A 23,628-nucleotide genomic window follows, 5' to 3' on the forward strand; every position below is an offset into this window, starting at 1 on the left:
TGATCGGTACAGACTCCGAAAACAACTAATTTCTTATTATACTCATTCAAATACATACATAAAATACGTTTTAATACATATAATACGTTTTAATAGCTTAGCTTTTCTTCAACATGATTAAACATATTGTTTTTAAGTTACATACATTTACAGTTGTAAATGCAGACAAATTATTTAAATACGTTTGAAAAAATCTTTGTTTTTATATTTTTATTTGTAAATAAACGTGACTATTTATATATTAAACACGGATAGCTATTGAAACGCGCCTTCCAAAGAAAACAAGTGTCAAATTTGCTAGTTTTCTACCATTATTTGATAGTGGTAGCTTTTTAGTCAAATTGAAATAAGTTCATCGAAGTTGGATTACAAAGAGAAGATATAAGGTAACACGAAAATAAACGGTCGACCACATAATAATGTTTCTGCTTCAGAGGTGGATAAGTATGTACGTCGTTGATATTGCTCATTAGTGCGTGACCGATAAACATTCCCCGCGCAGACCTCACAGACCTGTGTTTGCGGAGAAAAGTGTCACATGTCTGCTCAGTACGTCACGTCCCGCTGATTTATTAGGCGACACAAGGGTTGTACCACGATTTGCGCGTGTCAAATACGTATTTTTTTTTTTAAATAATGCTATGAAAAATAATTAATATACATTTTCTAGGTTGTAAAGCTTTTTACTCTTTGCCACTTACTCAAATGTAAATATTTAGATCCGAGATAATAGTAATAATAGATAATGCAGTGGATGGAATAGACTCATCCTCTCAAGCTTTGACTTCATGTTCAACGGTGACAAGTCAAATAGTATTGGCTAGTTTTCAAATCCGTAAAATATTGACTATTTCTATTTGTCATATTCTTTTTAAAATTAAAAAAATAAATAATTCATACCTATTATCATTAAGTATTTTGTCGATCATTAATTAAATTACACATAAAAGACTACCGCAGATATATAGATTAGAAAAGCACCTTACAGCTTATTCAGTTTTTACGTTAGATCTATGGCATAGGCAGTGCGGGTTATGTTAAATAATAGGAATGTAGAAACGCACACAAATAAACAAGGTCGGAAGTATCATATTTAATGTCGCGTATCTTAACTTCGACGTACCAAATTGTTGAAATGTGCTAAGTAACGTGTATATGTAACATTCCCCATATGAACGTGTGGGTTAACATACGAGGGAATTTCCAAAAAAACGCCGAATGGAGGGGAAGGAATGCTAAAGTTGCTTTCTTGGTACCATGGTAATTGAGAACTAATTCAAGTATGTATTCCATGTTTTAGTCTCTCTGATATTAAGCGTTTTCGAGTATTTCGAGATTTAATAATCAAGGGTGCAATAATGGAGACAACTTGCGTTCCATCATAACCAACAATAAATCGTCGTCCCTAACCACTTTTTCGAACAGCGTGGTGAGGATCCTACACCAAATTTTTTGATTAAAGATGAGACATTACTCTGAGCATGATTCGAAAGAAACGATGAACTGCTACAAATTCGTCACTAAGTATTTTATAATGTCAGAATCAGTCAAAAAATGGTGGCTAGTTTTATTACTGCCAAGATAAGAAAAATGCATCACAAACATCGGAGAGCAATATATGTACATATATGCATTAATAAATAAATAAATAATATGTAAATTTAGGCCTAATCCTGTAGTCTAAAATTTTAAGGCCCCGAGTTTTATTTATTTAAAAATTTAAAAAGATGCTTTTTTACACAGTGTAAGAGTAAAAGAAAAAAAAATAAGGGTTACAAAAATCGGTTATCCGGTATCCAACCCTTCCATTCCGCGGTCTTTTGAACATCTCCTCAATCAAGAGGTTTCTTTCGTTATGACTCTTTCCATTAACTATTTAGCAATAATTGAAACAAGAAACGATTCAACAATACAATACCTCTAACAAGAATAGAACAACTGTTGTTTTATTATATCATATAATTATATTAGAAGTTGTTATCGAGAGTTAGCACAGGTTAGGACGTTTGTGTGGTAGTGAGAGGGTATGTGACGGGTGTGGTGTGGCAGGCGGTGTGCGCGCCCATGTTCCCCGTGCTGGAGATGAAGCCGCCCCTGGTGGGCGCGCTGCCTCCCGCGCACCTGCTGCCGCCGCTGCACGAACACCACCTTGTGAGTGACCGCCGCCCGACCTCATAGAGCCCCGATAACCATTACCACTACTTCTCGAATCTTCCGATCTCTATGCTCTCTTTACTGTGATCGTGGGCGGGTTACTCGTCAGTAGTATTAATGTCGTTGTATTTTTGGTGCAGTTTGTAAGTGAAGAATATAACATTATTCGTCGTATAAACGTTTAGTTTAATTTATAGTTTATTTTTTTAAAAAAATATTATTGTCCATCGTCTAAATACTTTAATAATTAAAAGTTAACGCCAGCTTGCAAAATCATCATATTATATTCTTAATTTATTAATTGTTAAAGTAGGATACGGGCAACCGGTGAAATGCCATTTCTCTATGAGGTTGAGTGGGATGAAAAGTGAATTTATGTGATTGGTGCTGCCCCATATCCCCCCGAGTTGGCTTAGATGTCTTTTCATTCCCCGTAGTAGTTAACAACTAAATATGAATGATGTAGATGTCCCAATGGTGTGGAATGTTCTCATTTATTTATTTATTTATTTTGCGCTGATACCCTATGCTTTGTTAGGAAGTACATAACATGATATCCAATTCCTAGGTCCGATAAGATGCACGTTACCCCGGCTCCTATAGTTAGTGTGTAACATTTAACAGCATAAATATTTAAAAGTAGATATCCTACCATTTTTTTCAGCATAATTGTACATTGAATCATTACGTAGAAAATGTATTCGTAGATATTGTTCGTAATATATCAAGCTTTATCTGTTTGTTTTCTGGCATCGCCAAAACAAGCTTTAAGTTTTAAACATTCACTTGCATTAAGATGGCGCAAATGATTTTTACAATATTCCTATATATGCACCTATCCCTACTTAGCCTTTACCACGCCTTGACTTTTTTTTTGTAATACGTTATAATTCAATGAATAACCGCCGTGAAGTGCATGTACATACATGACACTACTTGTTCAGTTATACAATTCAAAATGAATTTATCCTCTTCCTGATTATGGCAATGCATTTTTTCGCGGGCAGCACCACTCGAAACTCACAACGTGGTGGACTTTCGAGCAAAGAGTATTCGCATTGCCGTTTTTCACGTACCATAAATTAAATTCTAAGAAAATATAAAACTATAATATAAAATTAAAACAAAAAACTGTTTTTGTAGTTTAACACTTGCAGTATAAATGCGAATTTTCTTTGAAACAATAATTATTACTCTAAAATTTAATTTTTACCCAGGCAACCCTCTCCAGCGATCCCATCCTCATTTCAACGAAGATGAAAACAAGCAGCTGGAGCTTGAAAACATTATAATTATATTGTCTTTGCCTCAGTCACAAAACCAGACTAACCCGCTTAATTAAAAAATTAAGAAAGCATTGTTCATTGTTTATGTAGTTTATATAAATTGTAATTATAAAATTTTATATAAAAAATATTGAGGTTCTAGGATACGGGTGTCAAAAGAAAGAAAATCATAATTTCTTAGTCGTCATGCAGTAACGGAACGGCACCATAGACCATTTTGTTGTCATGACAATTGAATTAAAAGTATTCAATTTAAACGTGACATTTTAAGTTTTATGCGATTTAGTGGATTTTTAACGACTATTTAGGGATGAGCAAATGTTACCTTTAGAAGGGATATTTGATGACAGCCCCTCGGTTATTTTACATAGTAGAGTTAAATCTAGGCACATAAGAAGCAAGTCCTACTACACATACATTGCAGTTGATAAAAGGCTGGAGGGGCAGAGTGTCTTGTTAGGCTATTATTGTCAGTGGCCTGTACACGGACAGTAGGCTGCTGCGTGCATATTGGTATATTTGTTACGCTTTTGGGTAGAGCTTTGTGCAAGCTCGTCTGGGTAGGTACCACCCACTCATCAGATATTTCACCGCAAAACAGCAGTACTTGGTATTGTTGTGTTCCGGTTTGAAGGGTGAGTGAGCTTGTGTAATTACAGGCACAAGGGACATAACATCTTTGATCCCAAGGTTGGTGGTGCATTGGTGACGTAAGCGATGGTTAACATTTCTTACAATGCCAATGTCTATGGGCGTTGGTGACCACTTACCATCAGGTGGCCCATATGCTCGTCCGCCTTCCTCTTCTATAAAAAAAATGCTAGACACCAGAGCTATGTTGCTGCACCAGCTTCATTCTTAGATAATCTTTCAATTGCAAATTTATTATCGAATAAAATATCTAAGAAAAAAGTTTAAACGAAAAAGAAAATATGAAGACACTATTATAGTATCGCAAACTAAACCATAATCACAGCATCCTCTTATATACATCTATTTACCATGTACTTAAATAATTACAAACAAATAAAATATCGTCAAGTTAATATTGTCTTATTCATTTTTTAATAATTTATTTAAATTTTTTATAAAAAGTGTTGAGGTTAATTTTGAATCGGTTGTCAAAACCATAGTAATTCCTATATTATCATGGATCTGTGTATCAGTCTTCTCAACAGCTGTCTCGGATCTGCCTTCGCAGGCAGTAATTAAGAATAGACAACATATATTATTATTAATTTATTAATAAAGTTTTTTCATTATTATTAATAAAGTTTAATTTTGATGAACTAAAAATAACAAAATATAAAGCGTACCTATTATGCGTATTTACAAAATACTACCAATGTTGGACTATGAAATAAATCTTAGGACTTCATACACACATATTTACTTCGCTAGAGAGATAAAGTACATATCTATATTATACCTATTCATATAAATATTATTCTAATACAATTGAACAATAACCTCTACCGTACTTGGGAATAATTTTATATTATCTTTTACTGTTTTTTTTTTTTTTTTTTTCTCCCACCTTTCTAGACTTACCATTTGCTTTTTTTTAGTTTTGTCAAGTTCTACAACTATTACTAAGTTTCCATGTTGTACGCTATCAGTGGATCTAAAAAATACATACATTATCGCCATTCTCCTTTATATAAAACCTAACCAGTTATATTTTTTTTTATAGTGGGTTTTTTCTAGCCTGAGCAGGACAAGGAAAGGTCATTTAATTATGAATACATATTGTATTATAATTATATACACATAATCTTGTTATTCTTGCTTTGATCGGTACAGACTCCGAAAACAACTAATTTCTTATTATACTCATTCAAATACATACATAAAATACGTTTTAATACATATAATACGTTTTAATAGCTTAGCTTTTCTTCAACATGATTAAACATATTGTTTTTAAGTTACATACATTTACAGTTGTAAATGCAGACAAATTATTTAAATACGTTTGAAAAAATCTTTGTTTTTATATTTTTATTTGTAAATAAACGTGACTATTTATATATTAAACACGGATAGCTATTGAAACGCGCCTTCCAAAGAAAACAAGTGTCAAATTTGCTAGTTTTCTACCATTATTTGATAGTGGTAGCTTTTTAGTCAAATTGAAATAAGTTCATCGAAGTTGGATTACAAAGAGAAGATATAAGGTAACACGAAAATAAACGGTCGACCACATAATAATGTTTCTGCTTCAGAGGTGGATAAGTATGTACGTCGTTGATATTGCTCATTAGTGCGTGACCGATAAACATTCCCCGCGCAGACCTCACAGACCTGTGTTTGCGGAGAAAAGTGTCACATGTCTGCTCAGTACGTCACGTCCCGCTGATTTATTAGGCGACACAAGGGTTGTACCACGATTTGCGCGTGTCAAATACGTATTTTTTTTTTTAAATAATGCTATGAAAAATAATTAATATACATTTTCTAGGTTGTAAAGCTTTTTACTCTTTGCCACTTACTCAAATGTAAATATTTAGATCCGAGATAATAGTAATAATAGATAATGCAGTGGATGGAATAGATTCATCCTCTCAAGCTTTGACTTCATGTTCAACGGTGACAAGTCAAATAGTATTGGCTAGTTTTCAAATCCGTAAAATATTGACTATTTCTATTTGTCATATTATTTTTAAAATTAAAAAAATAAATAATTCATACCTATTATCATTAAGTATTTTGTCGATCATTAATTAAATTACACATAAAAGACTACCGCAGATATATAGATTAGAAAAGCACCTTACAGCTTATTCAGTTTTTACGTTAGATCTATGGCATAGGCAATGCGGATTATGTTAAATAATAGGAATGTAGAAGCGCACACAAATAAACAAGGTCGGAAGTATCATATTTAATGTCGCGTATCTTAACTTCGACGTACCAAATTGTTGAAATGTGCTAAGTAACGTGTATATGTAACATTCCCCATATGAACGTGTGGGTTAACATACGAGGGAATTTCCAAAAAAACGCCGAATGGAGGGGAAGGAATGCTAAAGTTGCTTTCTTAGTACCATGGTAATTGAGAACTAATTCAAGTATGTATTCCATGTTTTAGTCTCTCTGATATTAAGCGTTTTCGAGTATTTCGAGATTTAATAATCAAGGGTGCAATAATGGAGACAACTTGCGTTCCATCATAACCAACAATAAATCGTCGTCCCTAACCACTTTTTCGAACAGCGTGGTGAGGATCCTACACCAAATTTTTTGATTAAAGATGAGACATTACTCTGAGCATGATTCGAAAGAAACGATGAACTGCTACAAATTCGTCACTAAGTATTTTATAATGTCAGAATCAGTCAAAAAATGGTGGCTAGTTTTATTACTGCCAAGATAAGAAAAATGCATCACAAACATCGGAGAGCAATATATGTACATATATGCATTAATAAATAAATAAATAATATGTAAATTTAGGCCTAATCCTGTAGTCTAAAATTTTAAGGCCCCGAGTTTTATTTATTTAAAAATTTAAAAAGATGCTTTTTTACACAGTGTAAGAGTAAAAGAAAAAAAAATAAGGGTTACAAAAATCGGTTATCCGGTATCCAACCCTTCCATTCCGCGGTCTTTTGAACATCTCCTCAATCAAGAGGTTTCTTTCGTTATGACTCTTTCCATTAACTATTTAGCAATAATTGAAACAAGAAACGATTCAACAATACAATACCTCTAACAAGAATAGAACAACTGTTGTTTTATTATATCATATAATTATATTAGAAGTTGTTATCGAGAGTTAGCACAGGTTAGGACGTTTGTGTGGTAGTGAGAGGGTATGTGACGGGTGTGGTGTGGCAGGCGGTGTGCGCGCCCATGTTCCCCGTGCTGGAGATGAAGCCGCCCCTGGTGGGCGCGCTGCCTCCCGCGCACCTGCTGCCGCCGCTGCACGAACACCACCTTGTGAGTGACCGCCGCCCGACCTCATAGAGCCCCGATAACCCTTACCACTACTTCTCGAATCTTCCGATCTCTATGCTCTCTTTACTGTGATCGTGGGCGGGTTACTCGTCAGTAGTATTAATGTCGTTGTATTTTTGGTGCAGTTTGTAAGTGAAGAATATAACATTATTCGTCGTATAAACGTTTAGTTTAATTTATAGTTTATTTTTTTACTAAATACACTTCAATTTTTTTGTAATAATTAAAAGTTAACGCCAGCTTGCAAAATCATCATATTATATTCTTAATTTATTAATTGTTAAAGTAGGATACGGGCAACCGGTGAAATGCCATTTCTCTATGAGGTTGAGTGGGATGAAAAGTGAATTTATGTGATTGGTGCTGCCCCATATCCCCCCGAGTTGGCTTAGATGTCTTTTCATTCCCCGTAGTAGTTAACAACTAAATATGAATGATGTAGATGTCCCAATGGTGTGGAATGTTCTCATTTATTTATTTATTTATTTTGCGCTGATACCCTATGCTTTGTTAGGAAGTACATAACATGATATCCAATTCCTAGGTCCGATAAGATGCACGTTACCCCGGCTCCTATAGTTAGTGTGTAACATTTAACAGCATAAATATTTAAAAGTAGATATCCTACCATTTTTTTCAGCATAATTGTACATTGAATCATTACGTAGAAAATGTATTCGTAGATATTGTTCGTAATATATCAAGCTTTATCTGTTTGTTTTCTGGCATCGCCAAAACAAGCTTTAAGTTTTAAACATTCACTTGCATTAAGATGGCGCAAATGATTTTTACAATATTCCTATATATGCACCTATCCCTACTTAGCCTTTACCACGCCTTGACTTTTTTTTTGTAATACGTTATAATTCAATGAATAACCGCCGTGAAGTGCATGTACATACATGACACTACTTGTTCAGTTATACAATTCAAAATGAATTTATCCTCTTCCTGATTATGGCAATGCATTTTTTCGCGGGCAGCACCACTCGAAACTCACAACGTGGTGGACTTTCGAGCAAAGAGTATTCGCATTGCCGTTTTTCACGTACCATAAATTAAATTCTAAGAAAATATAAAACTATAATATAAAATTAAAACAAAAAACTGTTTTTGTAGTTTAACACTTGCAGTATAAATGCGAATTTTCTTTGAAACAATAATTATTACTCTAAAATTTAATTTTTACCCAGGCAACCCTCTCCAGCGATCCCATCCTCATTTCAACGAAGATGAAAACAAGCAGCTGGAGCTTGAAAACATTATAATTATATTGTCTTTGCCTCAGTCACAAAACCAGACGTACTTACAATTTATTATTTTCCAGATGGGTGGACTAGCTAAATCTCCGTTAGCAGGATTAGCTGCTCTTGGACTTGGAGGTCTCGGACCAGCGAGTACTGGCGGTCTTAATCCAGCAGGTAATTACTGAAAGCTTAAAATGGTTTCTCACTCATGGCTTCAACCGATTTTCCTTGTTCAGTCAAGAATTTTGTCACAGCGTGATGTTAAATGTTCTCCATTATCTCAATATATTTTTAAAAGAATTGTAAGCAAATGAAATTAAACTAAGCACATACATGCAATGAAGTTGAATTCCCAATTAAGATCGTGCCAAGTAAACAACACAACTAAATAAACAAATTACGTGTCCGTGTGCAGCGCTGGCGGCGCTGGCCGGCTCGCAGCTACGTACGTCCAACCAGACGCGCAATACGCCTGCCACCAACCAGCAGTCGCACGAGATGACGGTGCCCAACGAGCTCATCGGCTGCATCATCGGCAAGGTCAGTCGCAGTTTCTGGCCTTCAAATATTTGCACATACCGATTTATAGTGCTTTAACACGACTTTTACAGATTTATTAATATATTATGTACATGATGATTATTTTTTTCCTCCTAAAGCATGTATGGTAAATGGTGGCAATTTTAAAAGTTAATGCAAAAAATATATATACAAAGAATTACTTTTTTTTGTTGGTTTAAACACAGTATGAGTAAATACTATGCGTACATTTTAGGGTGGCACCAAAATCGCAGAAATTCGCCAAATCTCAGGTGCAATGATCCGGATTTCGAATTGCGAAGAGCGCGAGGGGGGAAGCACCGACCGCACCATCACGATCTCCGGCAACCCTGACTCCGTTGCTCTGGCCCAGTATCTCATCAATATGAGGCAAGTCTTTTAATATTATTTAAACTAACAAATCCTCTAAAATATCCCTACTTATGCCCCACGAACAAATTGTAACCCATTCATCCAAAACGTTATGCCTAGCCCACCTTTAAGCAACAGTTTATTTGTCATCCCTGAGATTCCTTTGATTTGTCTCTACCTTTTATTGGGGCGTTTCGATGACCGAATTGATTTAAACAATACACTTCGCCCGCTGATCCGATATGCGCAACCATTTAACGAATTAAAAATTAATGCTCGTTTCATATATACTTTTATCGGCGGTTTATGTAATCGACAGCGCTGGAAGATCATTTCCGTTTTAACGAATATTAATTTAACAAACTAATGTGTGCTATTAATCAATTATATAATTTTAATGGACGCTTCATGTTGCAACTGACTAAATCAACTTTTTGTTATGACGTGAATTTGTATATTTTTTCAGTAAACTAAGTGAAAACTAATATTAATATTAGCATAACGAATGAGAGCATTTTGTCTCTCAATTCGAAAGCTCTGTGATTTAATTTCTTATAATTAATGAAATTTAAGGCAAAAGAGAAATAATTTTGAAATATTTCACACATATTTAAATTTCACATACTACAAAAATAATTTATTTTATAATGCTACTTTTTCTTTTATTAAATAATTGACAGTTATAAATATTAACACAACCGCTGATAAATAACAAATTATACTACAACGGAATACACGATTAGTTAATAACGAGTATTAAATGATTAGATGCACACAGAGACGCAGAGGCAGTTAGCTTGACGATGATAAACTGTAAGTTGGAGAAACTATTACGGGAAATTCTTCTTTTTATGATTGAAGATTTAAAGATCACTGAACGTTATCCTTCACTCGGACAATTTTACAAAAGCGGTCGCGCCCGCGCTCGCGCTCGGTCTGCCGGCATCGAGACGTCTCAGGTTGTCGCCTGGCCCTTTACAAGAGTCCTGTCCCGGCCCCGCAGTGTGGAGCTACAGAAGGCGAATCTGGAGGGTAGCGCGTCGGGCGCGGGCGGCAGCGGCACGAGCCCGCTGGCGTCCGCCATCCCGCTCGCGCAGCTGCTCAGCAAGAGCGGCGCGCTGGGCGCGCTGAGCTCGCTGTCGGCGCTGGGCGGGCTGTCGGACCTGCTGGCGGGCGCGGCGCCGCCCGTGCAGACCACGGGCGTGCACCGCTCGCACAAGTCCTTCGCGCGCCGCGCCGACGACGAGCCGCCCTCCAAGACCTCCAAGGAGCGCAATAAATACAGCCCCTACTAGGCCGCGTCGATATCGTCGGGGATCCCGCCGGATCGATTTCTTTCCCTCGTATCCCTCTCCCTTTCTAGGGTTGACACCGCTCGTCCAAAGAATATCGATATCTATTCGAGAAAGACTTCGGGTGCGCTTTCTTCGTAGTCGGTCCCGTTCTTTTTATTTTAGGAACGATTTTTAAATCGCTTATCTGTGACTGTCGTATTAGAAATCGATGAAATATACTTTATATGTTTTAGAAATGTATTATTTAAAACCAGTTCGTAGTAAGTCACGTCTGTATGAGTGAGCTAATTACGTCACTGTTTATGTGTGACGCACTGTGAATCTCGTTGTCGGTGTAAAATTGTAAAAGACTGTTACGTCTACTTAAGGTATACACGGGTTGGAAAGTAATAACGGGGAACATTCGGTTACAACTCCTTACAGAATAATTCGTTACACGTTGGAAAAAAAATAATATTAAGCAGTCTTAGTTCATTCGCTATACATAAACTGAATAACTTTTAATTAACTTAATTTATTCAAAATATGTTTTACTAATGATTAATTATACTGTTCAAAATATTTTAAACCATTTGTCTTATCTGCGAACAACGTCATATATTCCACATTCCCGTAAATTCAACAAAATATAATAATTATTAGGTACATAATGACGGTCAGGAATGCTTGTGAAACGAGCTGTATCATTTACTTGTAATGAGCATCTTGTAGTTTTATCTTACGATCGATACGCGAAAACTAGCGACTTAAAATTTGCATTATTTGTATTACTTTTTCAACACATAGTGATAAAATATATTTCACTAAATTTTGTCGTTTGTCTCAACAAACTGCATATATTCTGCACATAAATGTCTTCAAATTAAAAGATTATTCACACTCGCGTAGACAATCAATTATGTCTTATTGGTTTGGTTGTTGTATAAACACACATACTATAAAATATAAACAACACAGTGTAAAAGTATATTTTGCTAGATGTATTTATTTTTTTATAAATCCACGAACGAGGACTGGCAACATTAAGTGGTTTAACATCGCGTATTAGAGTCATGTTTAAAAATGAAGCTTAGCTCATATTTTTATATCGTTGGTAGTCATTTAAAAGTAGTTTTAGGTTAGACGTAATATTTAGATGCTGTTCTATATAGATGGTATTCTAAAATTAAAGTTTTCTTAGGTCCTTCTTATCGTTTTCCCCATTTTAACGTTTCTTTTTTTTTTTTTTTTTGTTTTGTCGTGGGGTTATATGTTCCCCACAATTATTACTTTTCAATCTGACGGTTAAACTTTGTAGATATTTTTTGCATACATATTACTTATAAGCCCTGGTTTATATTAGTATAAACAAAAGTAATATTAATTTTTTATAAAATCTATTTTCATATTTTATGTCTTAAAATATTTTTCAATTACATGTGAAGAAAATTCAAAATTTTACATTTGTTAAATCGCTTTTATTTTGACAAATAATTTCAATCGATGCTACATAAATAATTTAATAATTTTTAAATCTGTTTATTTAAATTACACCTAAAGCAATAGTCATCTAACGATAACTACGAAAGTGACAATAGTAGAAATACGTAGAAGCTTAAAGGATGTAGGTATACAGAGTGCTTCGCGTTTAAACGATTATATAGAAGTCTAATGTAAAACAAATACAGGGTGTCTAGCGATGACATCAAACCATACTTCAAATTCTGGAAACGATTTGTTCATAAAGTCTCCTTTTGTTGTAAAAATTTGACAAAATCAAATTATTAACAAAATAAAATAATTTCGTATAATTATCCTGCATTATTGATACATAAATATATATATATATATATATATATATATATATATATATATATATATATATATATATAACTGAAGTATAGTTTGATGGCGATAGATGAGTTTTAACTCTGTATATTTTTTTAATTAAATTAGATTATCGTAATAAGGTTAAAATTTACGAAGATAACGGCGAATTGCTAAAGTTATATCAATATAACAAAATATTATAGAATAACGTTTTCTTTATATATCGAAACACTTTAAATATATTGTCTTTTTAATATTTCACTTTCACAGCAATAATAGTATTTTATAAAAATAATTTGTGAAAACTTGTCATCGGTTAAGGAGTTAGGTTAGTTATTGTAGAACGGAATGTTTTGTATTTCATAATATTGAGACGAGTTAGTTAATAGAATCAAAAGTTATAGACAAGTAGATAATGATGAGGATAATAATAACTACGTTTTACCTTTACAATATCTCGTTAGTTAGGGCGAACATAAAATCGAGGTCCAATTCGAATGTTTTAAAGTTAGATATAGTTCCAGGTGGAAAGCAGATTATTTGCCTGTCAATATAATTTTTATTCGTAATTTAAAATCATGTTAACTATAAGATAATAAACATTTTCTTTTCAGGAATCGTATTATTCGCTAGTATTGTTAAGAAAAAAGTGTTAAGAACTTACTTAATAAAATCATAACAAAATGTGTCGTTTTCCTTTCTCCCTATGCCATCGGTATACCGATATTTGTCTAATGTGTTTTCGTGTCAGGTACAGATAAATATTTTAATACGGTCTGAAATACAAAGCTTCCTCAAGACCCACGCCACTTTCCTGTCTACTCAGACTCTTAATATTCCTGTGATACCTGAAAAGCTGACATTCGGTCCAACGTGTACCTTCATCCTACAGCTCACTGGATCATCCAATATCCTGGTAAGATGTTTCTTTCCCTACATTTTAATTTGTCTCCTAGTTTTTCCACAAAAACGGACGAGACGCCTATAGCGTCTACTATTCGTCCCGTCGAAACTCCTCAATGTTTCCAAATCCAATTTACCGTAACATTAATGGAATACCTTCGAAGGTCGTAAGCGTGTGACTGAGCAGCTCTCTCCCGTTGCAGGATCACGATGGAGACGGCGGGGCTGCCGCTGCCTGGCTACCACTACATCGCGCCCAACCACATCGTCAAGGCGCCGATCCATTGAATGGGGCTCCGTAGCCAGACTCCCAGCATTGCAACCAAGTTCTACAACACCGACCGCTACTACATCCAACCGCAATATGGGAATCTGGCTCCGATATACTTCTTCAAATAAAAAAAAACTTCGACCAAACGATCGGGAAACGAGAGGAAAGCGATCGCCAAATAGCTGAATGTATGTTTACATTTGTTACGAGTTTATAAGTATTTTAGATATTCTTATATTTATTCTCCAATGTACGATTGATTGGAGCTCACCCGTCGGTGTGATCGATTGTCGAAAGAAGATGTAGGGATTCGACACGTGAATGATGAAAACTAATTAAAGGACTGAAATTTTGAATATTTATTCGGTCCGTGAACAGTGCACGACGATAAATATAAGGAGCGCATAATGAAATTCTATAATTTTTTGCCTTTGTTCACTGTTCAGGGAATAAGATTTCCGATGTCGGGAGTGACTAAGCTGATCGAATTTACTACAGATTTAAGCGGTCAAATAATTCTATATTCGGTTGGATTTTTCATTATTTATGATCAGTTGAGGACTGATCGGAAGTGAACAAATGTTCGAAATGATTTAATCGAGCGTCGGCGTACATTAGATGTAGATGCGTTACAATCGACCTCGGATCCGCTGACGTAGCTTAGCGTTAGACTAGCGAACAGAGTGAGAGGGTTAAAGACAATATTTGTAAATAACGTTATCGTAATTACCTGGAAAATTAGGTGTTACAGTAGGCATTCATACACTCTTGCGTTTAATGGCAATTTTGTTCCAAAAATCGAATGTTAATTACTTGACCTGCACTGAAGAACTTTTTGTTTTAAAGTGTCATATAAATTGAAAAAAGTTTGGACGCTCTTAACATTATGATACATTGATCTTTTTGATATATTCTAATTGTACAAAATTGTCATTAATAGCCAGTTTGTAAGTTGTACAAGGTGCGTCGTGCGAACGCGACGTGGCTTTACGAAACCGATGGGATCAAATCCTTTAAGAAACTTACATTAACAGAGAAACGGTGGCGAACTGAAACATTCAGTATATTATATTTTAAAATATCGTCTATTATCACAAAAAAGACGTTAGATGTAAAATAGTGTTACTAAATGTGATAGTCTTCTTATTTATTTAACATTTGAAGAATTCTTACATAATAAACACCTCGTGTACATCGGCAACAACGTTTTAAGTCGAATAAATAATATTGGTCCAGGGATCAAAGCCAAAGATTGTTGAATTTGTTTAACATTATGAATGTTGTGGATTTATTGCTAAATTATTCTGAAAGTAGTTACAATTTAGTGAATTAAGAACACTTTATTTCGATTACTTTATTACCCTCTCCAGACTGCTCATGATATTTAGTCTTAGATTGAGATTTTAGATTGTCTGTGGTAAGCAACATAAAAAACAAAAATAAAAAAAAATGTTTAGATTTAACTAGACTAAGGTAAGTATAGGACCAGCGTATTAAGATGCTTTCCAGTAAAGTATTTTTGATCTTTTAGGAAAGAATAGTGCCACATTTAATCAAATATTTTGTGCCAAAATACATGCAACAATGCCAATAATAAACAGTAAAGTTAATATATAAAAAAATTACTCTTACTATTCGGAACTATTCGATATCTTAAAAATTGAAATACATTAATTAAAACCACCAATTATATTATTTTGCACCCTAGAGTAAGTCCACTTTCACAGTTAGGATAAATAATCTTTACACATATCCTTAACGTATCCCCCATGTCTTCCCTTCCAGTATTTAATTGTGAATTTTTGAACTTTAGTGCCAAATATCTATATACAATGATTATACTGATTTTGTGTTTGTGACGTTTTTAAAATTATTATAATTACAATTAATAATATCTTTTAGTACTAGTCAAATTGGTCTGATAATAAAAGACAAAACGTTATTTAATAAATTCTAGTCAAAATTATTGTTCCAATTGGTTATTTTTTATTTTATACTGTATTTTATTTAACTATACATGTGTATGTCGAAAACATATGTTTGCGTGCTCTCACTTAAAGTATTTTATCTTAGCAATAAAAATAATAAACTCAATTATTTATATAAAATATATATAAAAATAAGACAATGTATAGAGCTTTTTAACTTTAAGTAACACGCAGGTATAGTAGATTATAATCTATACAAATAACTCAGTAACGTTAAAAGAGTTACTAGAGAGAGAGAGGTAATTCTATAGCTGTGATGTACGATTGAAGAAGCACTTTTGTGCGGCATGCTACGACATTTTAAACTGAAGATTCGTCGGAAGGCGTGTCAATAGTTCTAGAGAACGCTTCAGTAGCGAGGTCACGTGGTCACAACGTAGGACGTTGCTAATGTAATTCGATGGCATGCTATTAATGGCAATTATAACGCAGATACCTTCTGATAAAGAAGTATTTATTAGTCTATTGGTGTTGTTGAATTATATATTTAGTACAATGACATTTTAAAATATTACTTACTGTACTATTTTCAAGTATATAAATAATTTTTAATACTTTGAAAAACATCCAATATTGTAATCGTATTATCTTAGGTATTATTGTTACTGTTATTTTGATTTGCTCAATTATTTAAATGTTTATATAAGTTAGGTCTGAAGTAATCGTGTTAGTTTTGTTGGAATTTAATTGTAGCTGAAATATATAATGCGACGTTAAAATGTTCGTCGTATAAATTTTCCACTAGGAAAACGAGGCAGAAGACATTCGTGTCTACTTTGTCTTTATAAATAAATTATTATATATGCGTAATATGCACTTCTAATGTTATTATTCAGATCAGTGTCGTGTATTAATATTTTAGGGAACACATATTTACATTTTTAATTTACCCCTAAAAATCCAGCCAAAGGATAAAAAAAAAACTATTATTATTATTAAATAAAAATCTCTGTTTAAAAAATATTTGCATGTTTTTGTTGAAAATTTGTCGCAACGTGCTTAATAAAGCATATCGTGCCTTTTTTATTTCTTTTTACATTTGCTTCGTTTCGGTATATATTATTTAATTATTAGACAGGGTCAAACTGCGCTGTAAAAAAGTGTATTTTAAAAATCAATTTTAGCAAATATATACTAAATGTTTGTAAATTTTTATTCGTGTTAGCACCTGAATCTTTTATTGTTATTGCACTGTTTTGGAACTCATTAAAACTTTGCGACTAATAAGTTCAAGGTAAATATAACTTTTTTTTTAATTGGTATGAAACGCGTTCATTCCTATTAGGATGCGTTGTTTTTTTAAAAGAAATTGAAATATTGCATGAAAAATATTATAAAAGTAATTTAAAAATCTCTAAAGATTTACGATGATTGGGTAAAAAGGGTTGTGTAGTTTGTTGTGCTTATATAATATTCAACTCAATATGAATTTATATAAATGTTCGTTTAATTCTTCAAACACACATTTCAACTTGGAGTTGCAAATCTCGATTTATAATATTGTAGAATACCAGGGTAAATAATAATAATAATTTTAGTCGATATAAGTTTATTTCACAAACGAGTTTAAAGTCACTATACAAATACTTCTAAAGCTTATCTTTATCTGTTGTAATTTTGAGAATATTTAAAAAATGTACTTAGAATCGTATCTTGTCTGAAATAAGAATAATTAATTAAATTGTATAATTTTTCAAGGCATAGTTGACGAGGTATACGAATGATTGACTCTAGAGTCTTTTGGTTGAACCCAGAGTGAGCTGTGCCATTTTTTAAATTTATTTAGCAATAAAGTCATTCGTACTTTGACTGAGTATAGTTAAGATCTATATCAGAACAATAACTAATAACAAAAAATCTGTCAATCTCTTTTACAATTTTTATAAGCATTTAAATTATTTAATGATAACCTTTTTGATCAATTATGGCTATCTCAATGATCATCCCTCTTAAAACTTCTTTGCAAATAAACATGAAATCCATTTTTATAATATATTAATCTATATTATATGTGGTGTTCAAATTCTAATATAATTGATGTATTACAATTAATAGAAAATGTATGCAATTAAATGAGCTCTGAAAGGTTCTGTCTTTATATGTAAGTAATAAAATTAATTTAATAATTTCAATAAAGCAACAATTACTTAATGAATTATTTTACATAATAAAAAGACATGTTATTAATCCTTGTATGGCTATTATATAAGATATGTCTACATATGTATGTGAAAAAAATACAAGAGTATTGTAATATATTTTTGACTACTTATACTAGATACTTAAAACTTGATCCCACTCTGATCTACCCTTGCGCTCTTTTAAATATAAATCCAAAAGACAGAGCCTTCAGTTAATGTAGGTACTTAATCAATTATTATGTTCTTTGCAAATCTTTAGTGGTACTATAGATAAGTGACACGTAGATCAAACAGTTAGATTTTCACTTGTCATATCTTTCAAATATCAATGTAATTGTCAACATATCTAATCGTTTTGTGAATTGAATTGATTAATGTTAATATAAATGTTGTACGTACGGTTACAGTATACTGTCATTATGGTTAGTTTCGATAAAATTAATGTTTGTTTTCATTATGTTTATTCATTAAAGTGTGTAAATAAAAGAAATCTCTTTTATTCACGAAATCCCAATTTTATTCTTAATTTTAACTTTAAACTTCTCAAATTTCTATAGCGTATGCGGCTTCTAGTGGACTAATAAGATTTATTAGCATTTAAACATATAAAATAATATGAACATGTTTTTTTTTGTGAAATATATACTAAAATATAGCTTCTTGCAATAGGGGATACCACGATGTTAAATGATTTACTCGAGCGTCGTGGCGAACTAATTGATTTTGGAGATTAGATGGTAGAATGAAGCGAGATGGTGCAATGCTTAGAACGCGTGTATCTTCACGCTGATCGCTGGTTCAAACCTAGACAAGCCACTGAATGTTATATGCTTAATTTATTTCGTTCTCGGCGATGAAGATTAACATCGTGACGAAACCTGGATGTGTGTAATTTCATTGAAAAACTGCCACATGTGTCGAACCCTCATTGTAACAAGCTCCAAACCTGGGAGGTAATGTTTTAGCGAAGCAGCGTGACATTAACGATCTGCTACTTAACATTACTTTTTAGATGGTAAAGGAAAAGAATATATTATGTAAGTCCTTCACCGGTAGGGAAGCGTCTTTACTTCTACAAGCTTTTAAAATATAATAAAAAACCAGTCACATCGACTCAACAGCCCACAGATGGTTCAACGTATTGCACTAGTCATGCTGACCGATAATCTCATGATTATTTGGAGGAGTAATACTTAGTATTGTTATGTTCCGGTTTAAAGAGTAAGCCAGTGTAACGTGTGTGTGTGTAACACGTAAAGTGTGTGTAGGCACAAGGGACATAATAACATCTGAGTTCCCAAAGTCGGTGGCACAATGGCGACTTCGAGAAACTGAAAATTAAAAATGTGCTCATGTTTCTTAATAATCTCTCATAAATTATCCGAATTTAAACGATTAAAGCAGTATTCTCTTAATTTGATTCGCTCAACCATAATATACCAAGTGACTTTGTTTGTGAAGCAGTATACCTGTACGGTATAGAATCATTTCTCAATAAACGGACTCTCTAACACTAATATATTTTTTCATTATTTCATCACTGAGAGAGCTGTTCGCACAATTTACTTGCACCTAGGATCTAAATATTTATATAAAGGTTATTATTTATAGAAATTAAATCACTGGCTGTCGCTTCTCATGTATATTTGAAAATATTGTATTCGACTTTCTCGTGGGCCCTCTTCTTTTTTCTTCCAAATAATTTTGGAACCTGAAAATCTTAGAAATAACAAAAGCTTATACTAAATTTGCGATTACTATCAACGAATGCTGCAATAATGCAAGTGATGCATTTTATATGATAACGACGTTGGATATTGTCTTATCTCGCAAAAATGAGTTATAAATATAATTGAGACCAGAAAATAACATCAATATCTTATGCAATAAAACTTATTTTCTTAGTATATTTATATATATATATATTTTATACGTATGTATAAAATTTACATTATAATATATATTTATTTATATTATTTTATATATAAGTCGTATATAGGATAAAATAGTAGCAAACTCTTATTGGTACAAGCTACAGTATATATACGCTTCAGTTCCCGTATTAAATTCACATGAAAGCTTGATTCAAATTGAAGTATTGTGCAAAAATGCATAGGTACCACCCCATATTATCACATATTCTGCCGAAAACAGTAATATTTAATATTGTTGTGTTCCTGCTTAAAATGTGAGTGAGCCAGTAGTACTACAGGCTTAATCGACCTAAAAACTTATTTCCCCAGGTTGATGGCGATGTGCGGTGGTGCTTGTTTACCATCAAGGGGGCCATTAACCAGTCTGAAAAAAATATATAGACATCAAATTCTGGAGTGCTAATATCGTACCTTCAACCTTTCCGTTTTTTTAATTGAGTTGGGCAATTTCCGGATAGTGAACACTTGGCGTATTAGTTACAATCTAGTTACTATGTCAACAAATTCGTAACGTCCCATCGTTTGAAAAACTCTCATATAACTAAGTCGGGGAATGGGATACGTCATATTGCTTTTATTTTAAAATGTTACTACACTTTTTTAATACACTTTATTAGATTTATCAGATTGCTATTGATTGCATTGATAAGATGATTGCATAAGATGATTGCTAGCAAAAATCAATGTTGACAGAAGTTTCTACACCAAAATACCAGCATGGAAACGAAGATTACCAATTAAATCATACCTTTTAACTATAATCACAATAGTTTTCTTTAAAAAAATCTGTATAAGTAAAATTATTCAACATTTTTAATGACATTTTAAAAGGAACTTTCAACCTGTATTAAATCTGCTTAAGGAATATATTTTTAAAAATCATTTCTTAGATTTCACCAACGTTGTACCAACAAATCTCCTGGTCGATATTGCTTGCTTTAAGACCACCAGTTTAGTCTACGCATTGTATCATATGTCAGTCAGTCTGCCTTACAGTGTCAATAATACTGGCTATCATGTAAGTATCTAATATATATGTGCAATATATTAGAAGTAGGTGTAAGATATTTTCATCGCGTGTGTATGTTTTCATCAAAACTAAATTGAAAAGTCAAATCCAATAAATGTATTTCAAACCTTATTACTAAAATACACCTGTATAAGTTCAATCGATCATAAGTCAAACTGCTGTAGTACTGTACTATAATAAAGTAAGAAAATTATATAGTTACATAGAGCCAACATGCGAGGCATCAAACATGAATATTAGGTATTTGCCGTTTATAATTTATAAGTAATTTTTCGAAAGTAAAAATATTACTCTCATACCTAATTATATATATTTATAGATAATCAACAATCATAATTGAACTTTTTTTGTCATTTATCATAAATCATATTTCCAGAAAGTTTTAAATAAAAACTAGTTTTACAAACGAGGCCGTGGATAAACTCGCCTGCCGCTTTGCCATTATCGTGGTTCACGCGATGTCTTAACGCCCTGACCTCCAGCCACTTTTGTTATTGACTTTCTTATGCCTTACTCGCTATGGATTAAATAGGACGACAATAAATACACGAATTCTAAAAATAATAATAATATAAAACAGACCCTTTACTAATAATAGCCTATATTATAATAAAAATTTGAAGAGAAAAGATCGCTAAAAATCTCATTTGTGTTTTGGCATTCGAAAACAAAGGATGTTAAAATTAGTTGACGGAAATCCTATTCACGTTTTGATTAGAAAAGCAAAAGTTTTCAAAAGTACGGTACGGTTTTTCAAATAAATAATAAGCAACAAAGGTCGTAAATTGATTTTATTTCTTATACAATAAATATGTATGTGTCTGAAAATAAAACAAACGACAGCGTAGTGATGTGTCGCAGAGGTGGAAAGTGCGCATGCCCGCCACTGCGCCACTAGGCGGCGCGCTGCCCCCTGGCGGACTCGCGTCGCAGTGAATTGCGTAACAAAAGCACACTCGCCTTCAGACGCTACGCTGAAAACTTCAGCTCCGTGCGCGCCGACGGTATGGGGAAGAGTAAATTGCCATAAAACTTTCACGCGGTGCGCGCTCAATGAAAATAGCGTTTTTACTATTTATCAACTGGGTTTTCCATTTGTACGCTAACAGTATTTATAGCTTGTAATTATTAACTTTCTAGAGTTTTGTTTGAAAGTTGACTGTGTCGAAAAGTGAGCCGATGCGGATTTCGCCGGTTACGTATGAAATAGTGCGAACGTTCTAAGTGTGTGTGTTCATTTGTTTTGTTTTACTTTGCTTGGTAGCAAGTGGTGACGGTGCCCGGTGGGACCGCGCTGGTGGTACGAAGGAATCGATACTGCGGTGGGAGCGGCAAGGTAAAATTTTACTGTCCTTTATTTTTAAACACAAAATTTTTCTTTTGCGAATATAGAAAAAAGACAGTTTTATTCAGTTCAAACCTATATGTTTTAATAACATTTTGAATACAATGAATTTAAACGTTGGTTTTAAATTTTAGTCGTATATTTTTTCGATTCAATTTAAATCAATCAACTAACGATCAAAGTTTAATTAACACGAAGTAAGATGTAATTATAGGAATATTCGAACAAAAAAAGCATAGTCTAAAAGACAATCTTGAAAATGTTCTTCTATTTCATAAAGATGAATGAAATAAACTATACATCTGTGAGTAGTAAATTATTTTTTAAACACAAATATATAAAATTACTTATTTGTAGTTATTGTAGTCTTTGTACTTCTTTATTGTAGTTATTGAAAGCCTCAAACGTAATAATTAAGAATACATCAAAGTATTTTATGCATTTTTTCAATTTACATTTACATTAAATGTTAAAGCTTAGTTTCGTTTACACGCCACAATATAGAACACTTTGTGTAGATGTTACTCTTATCCAACTACAGTTAAGTTATAGATGCTTCTTACTTGTTAAAATCAATACGTTTTTGTAACGAGAAATATACCATATATGTAAACATATTATATTCAAAATGATTAAAAGACAGATAAAACATGTATATCATGATATACATACTACTTATGGATAAATATTTTTTGCAATTATAAATATTGGGTTTCGGCCAAAGTGTGACGTAGAGTAGGTATTCTCTAAGAAGTAGGTCATAGAGATGTCCGAATTCGTATTTACGAAATGTTTTATAAAGATCTAATTGTTAGCTTTTATAAGTTTTTATTAGTTTACGTTTAAAGAAAAATCATAATGTCATAACAACTAGGTACTACGGCTATGGTTCATTTAATTCGCAATAGAATATGAAATAATTACTTTAATAACAATATTTTTTCAAAAAATTAAACACAAGAAAACATCCTCATTTTCAGTGTTTTGTATACCTATTGTTCTTTAAAGTCATCTTTAAAAAATCTATACATTTAAGTAATTTGTTCATAAATTTAATGTTTCATAGTAATCGATTGTAACAGTAGAAGAAGCAATAGTCTATTATTTCATGAATTAAAGAAACTTTTCTAAGAAGTCTAACAGACCTGGAAGGGCCATCGATGTTTTAGCGAGCGGTCTAATGTAACATGGCTTGATCCAAATTGCTCTGTTGTTCATTAATAATTAATTCGACCAACATCTACATACCGATCGTTAACCGTTTCGTATCGTTTGGTTTAAGGTCTTTGCACTAATTGAGACTGTTATTGACAATTATTATATTCAACAATTAGAACAGTATTTTCTGTTATT

The 23,628-nt window shown here is 32.9% G+C and overlaps 2 protein-coding genes and 1 long non-coding RNA gene across 36 annotated transcripts in view; all 3 read left to right on the top strand.

Moving 5' to 3' along the window:
- The window catches only part of LOC126768952 (poly(rC)-binding protein 3), a 247,576-nt gene extending 232,544 nt beyond the window's left edge, over positions 1-15,032 (top strand). For 5 of the 8 annotated variants that reach the window (XM_050487436.1, XM_050487441.1, XM_050487439.1 and 2 more), the window contains 5 exons: positions 2,050-2,151; positions 8,728-8,821; positions 9,063-9,187; positions 9,423-9,577; positions 10,563-12,679. In XM_050487436.1, the coding sequence (XP_050343393.1) occupies positions 2,050-2,151; positions 8,728-8,821; positions 9,063-9,187; positions 9,423-9,577; positions 10,563-10,854 (768 nt within the window). In that variant the 3' untranslated portion in view covers positions 10,855-12,679. Of the gene's footprint in view, positions 1-2,049; positions 2,152-7,280; positions 7,383-8,727; positions 8,822-9,062; positions 9,188-9,422; positions 9,578-10,562; positions 12,680-13,769 lie in introns of those variants that run through there. The other 3 variants (XM_050487438.1, XM_050487444.1, XM_050487443.1) reach the window with 3 other exon arrangements.
- Positions 1-15,032, top strand: part of LOC126769087 (uncharacterized) — a 187,439-nt gene extending 172,407 nt beyond the window's left edge. For both annotated transcript variants that reach the window (XR_007669331.1, XR_007669332.1), the window contains exon 2: positions 14,020-15,032. This is a non-coding gene — a long non-coding RNA (uncharacterized LOC126769087). The remainder of the gene's footprint in view (positions 1-14,019) is intronic.
- A 6,790-nt stretch (positions 15,033-21,822) lies between these two features.
- Positions 21,823-23,628, top strand: part of LOC126768916 (glutamate-gated chloride channel) — a 59,209-nt gene continuing 57,403 nt past the window's right edge. For 20 of the 26 annotated variants that reach the window (XM_050487345.1, XM_050487347.1, XM_050487346.1 and 17 more), the window contains exon 1: positions 21,823-22,266. The gene's annotated coding sequence lies outside the window, so the exon portion shown is untranslated. The remainder of the gene's footprint in view (positions 22,267-23,628) is intronic. The other 6 variants (XM_050487353.1, XM_050487357.1, XM_050487362.1 and 3 more) reach the window with 3 other exon arrangements.

The sequence above is a fragment of the Nymphalis io genome, chromosome 6, assembly GCF_905147045.1.
Source record: "Nymphalis io chromosome 6, ilAglIoxx1.1, whole genome shotgun sequence".
Lineage (NCBI taxonomy): Eukaryota > Metazoa > Arthropoda > Insecta > Lepidoptera > Nymphalidae > Nymphalis > Nymphalis io.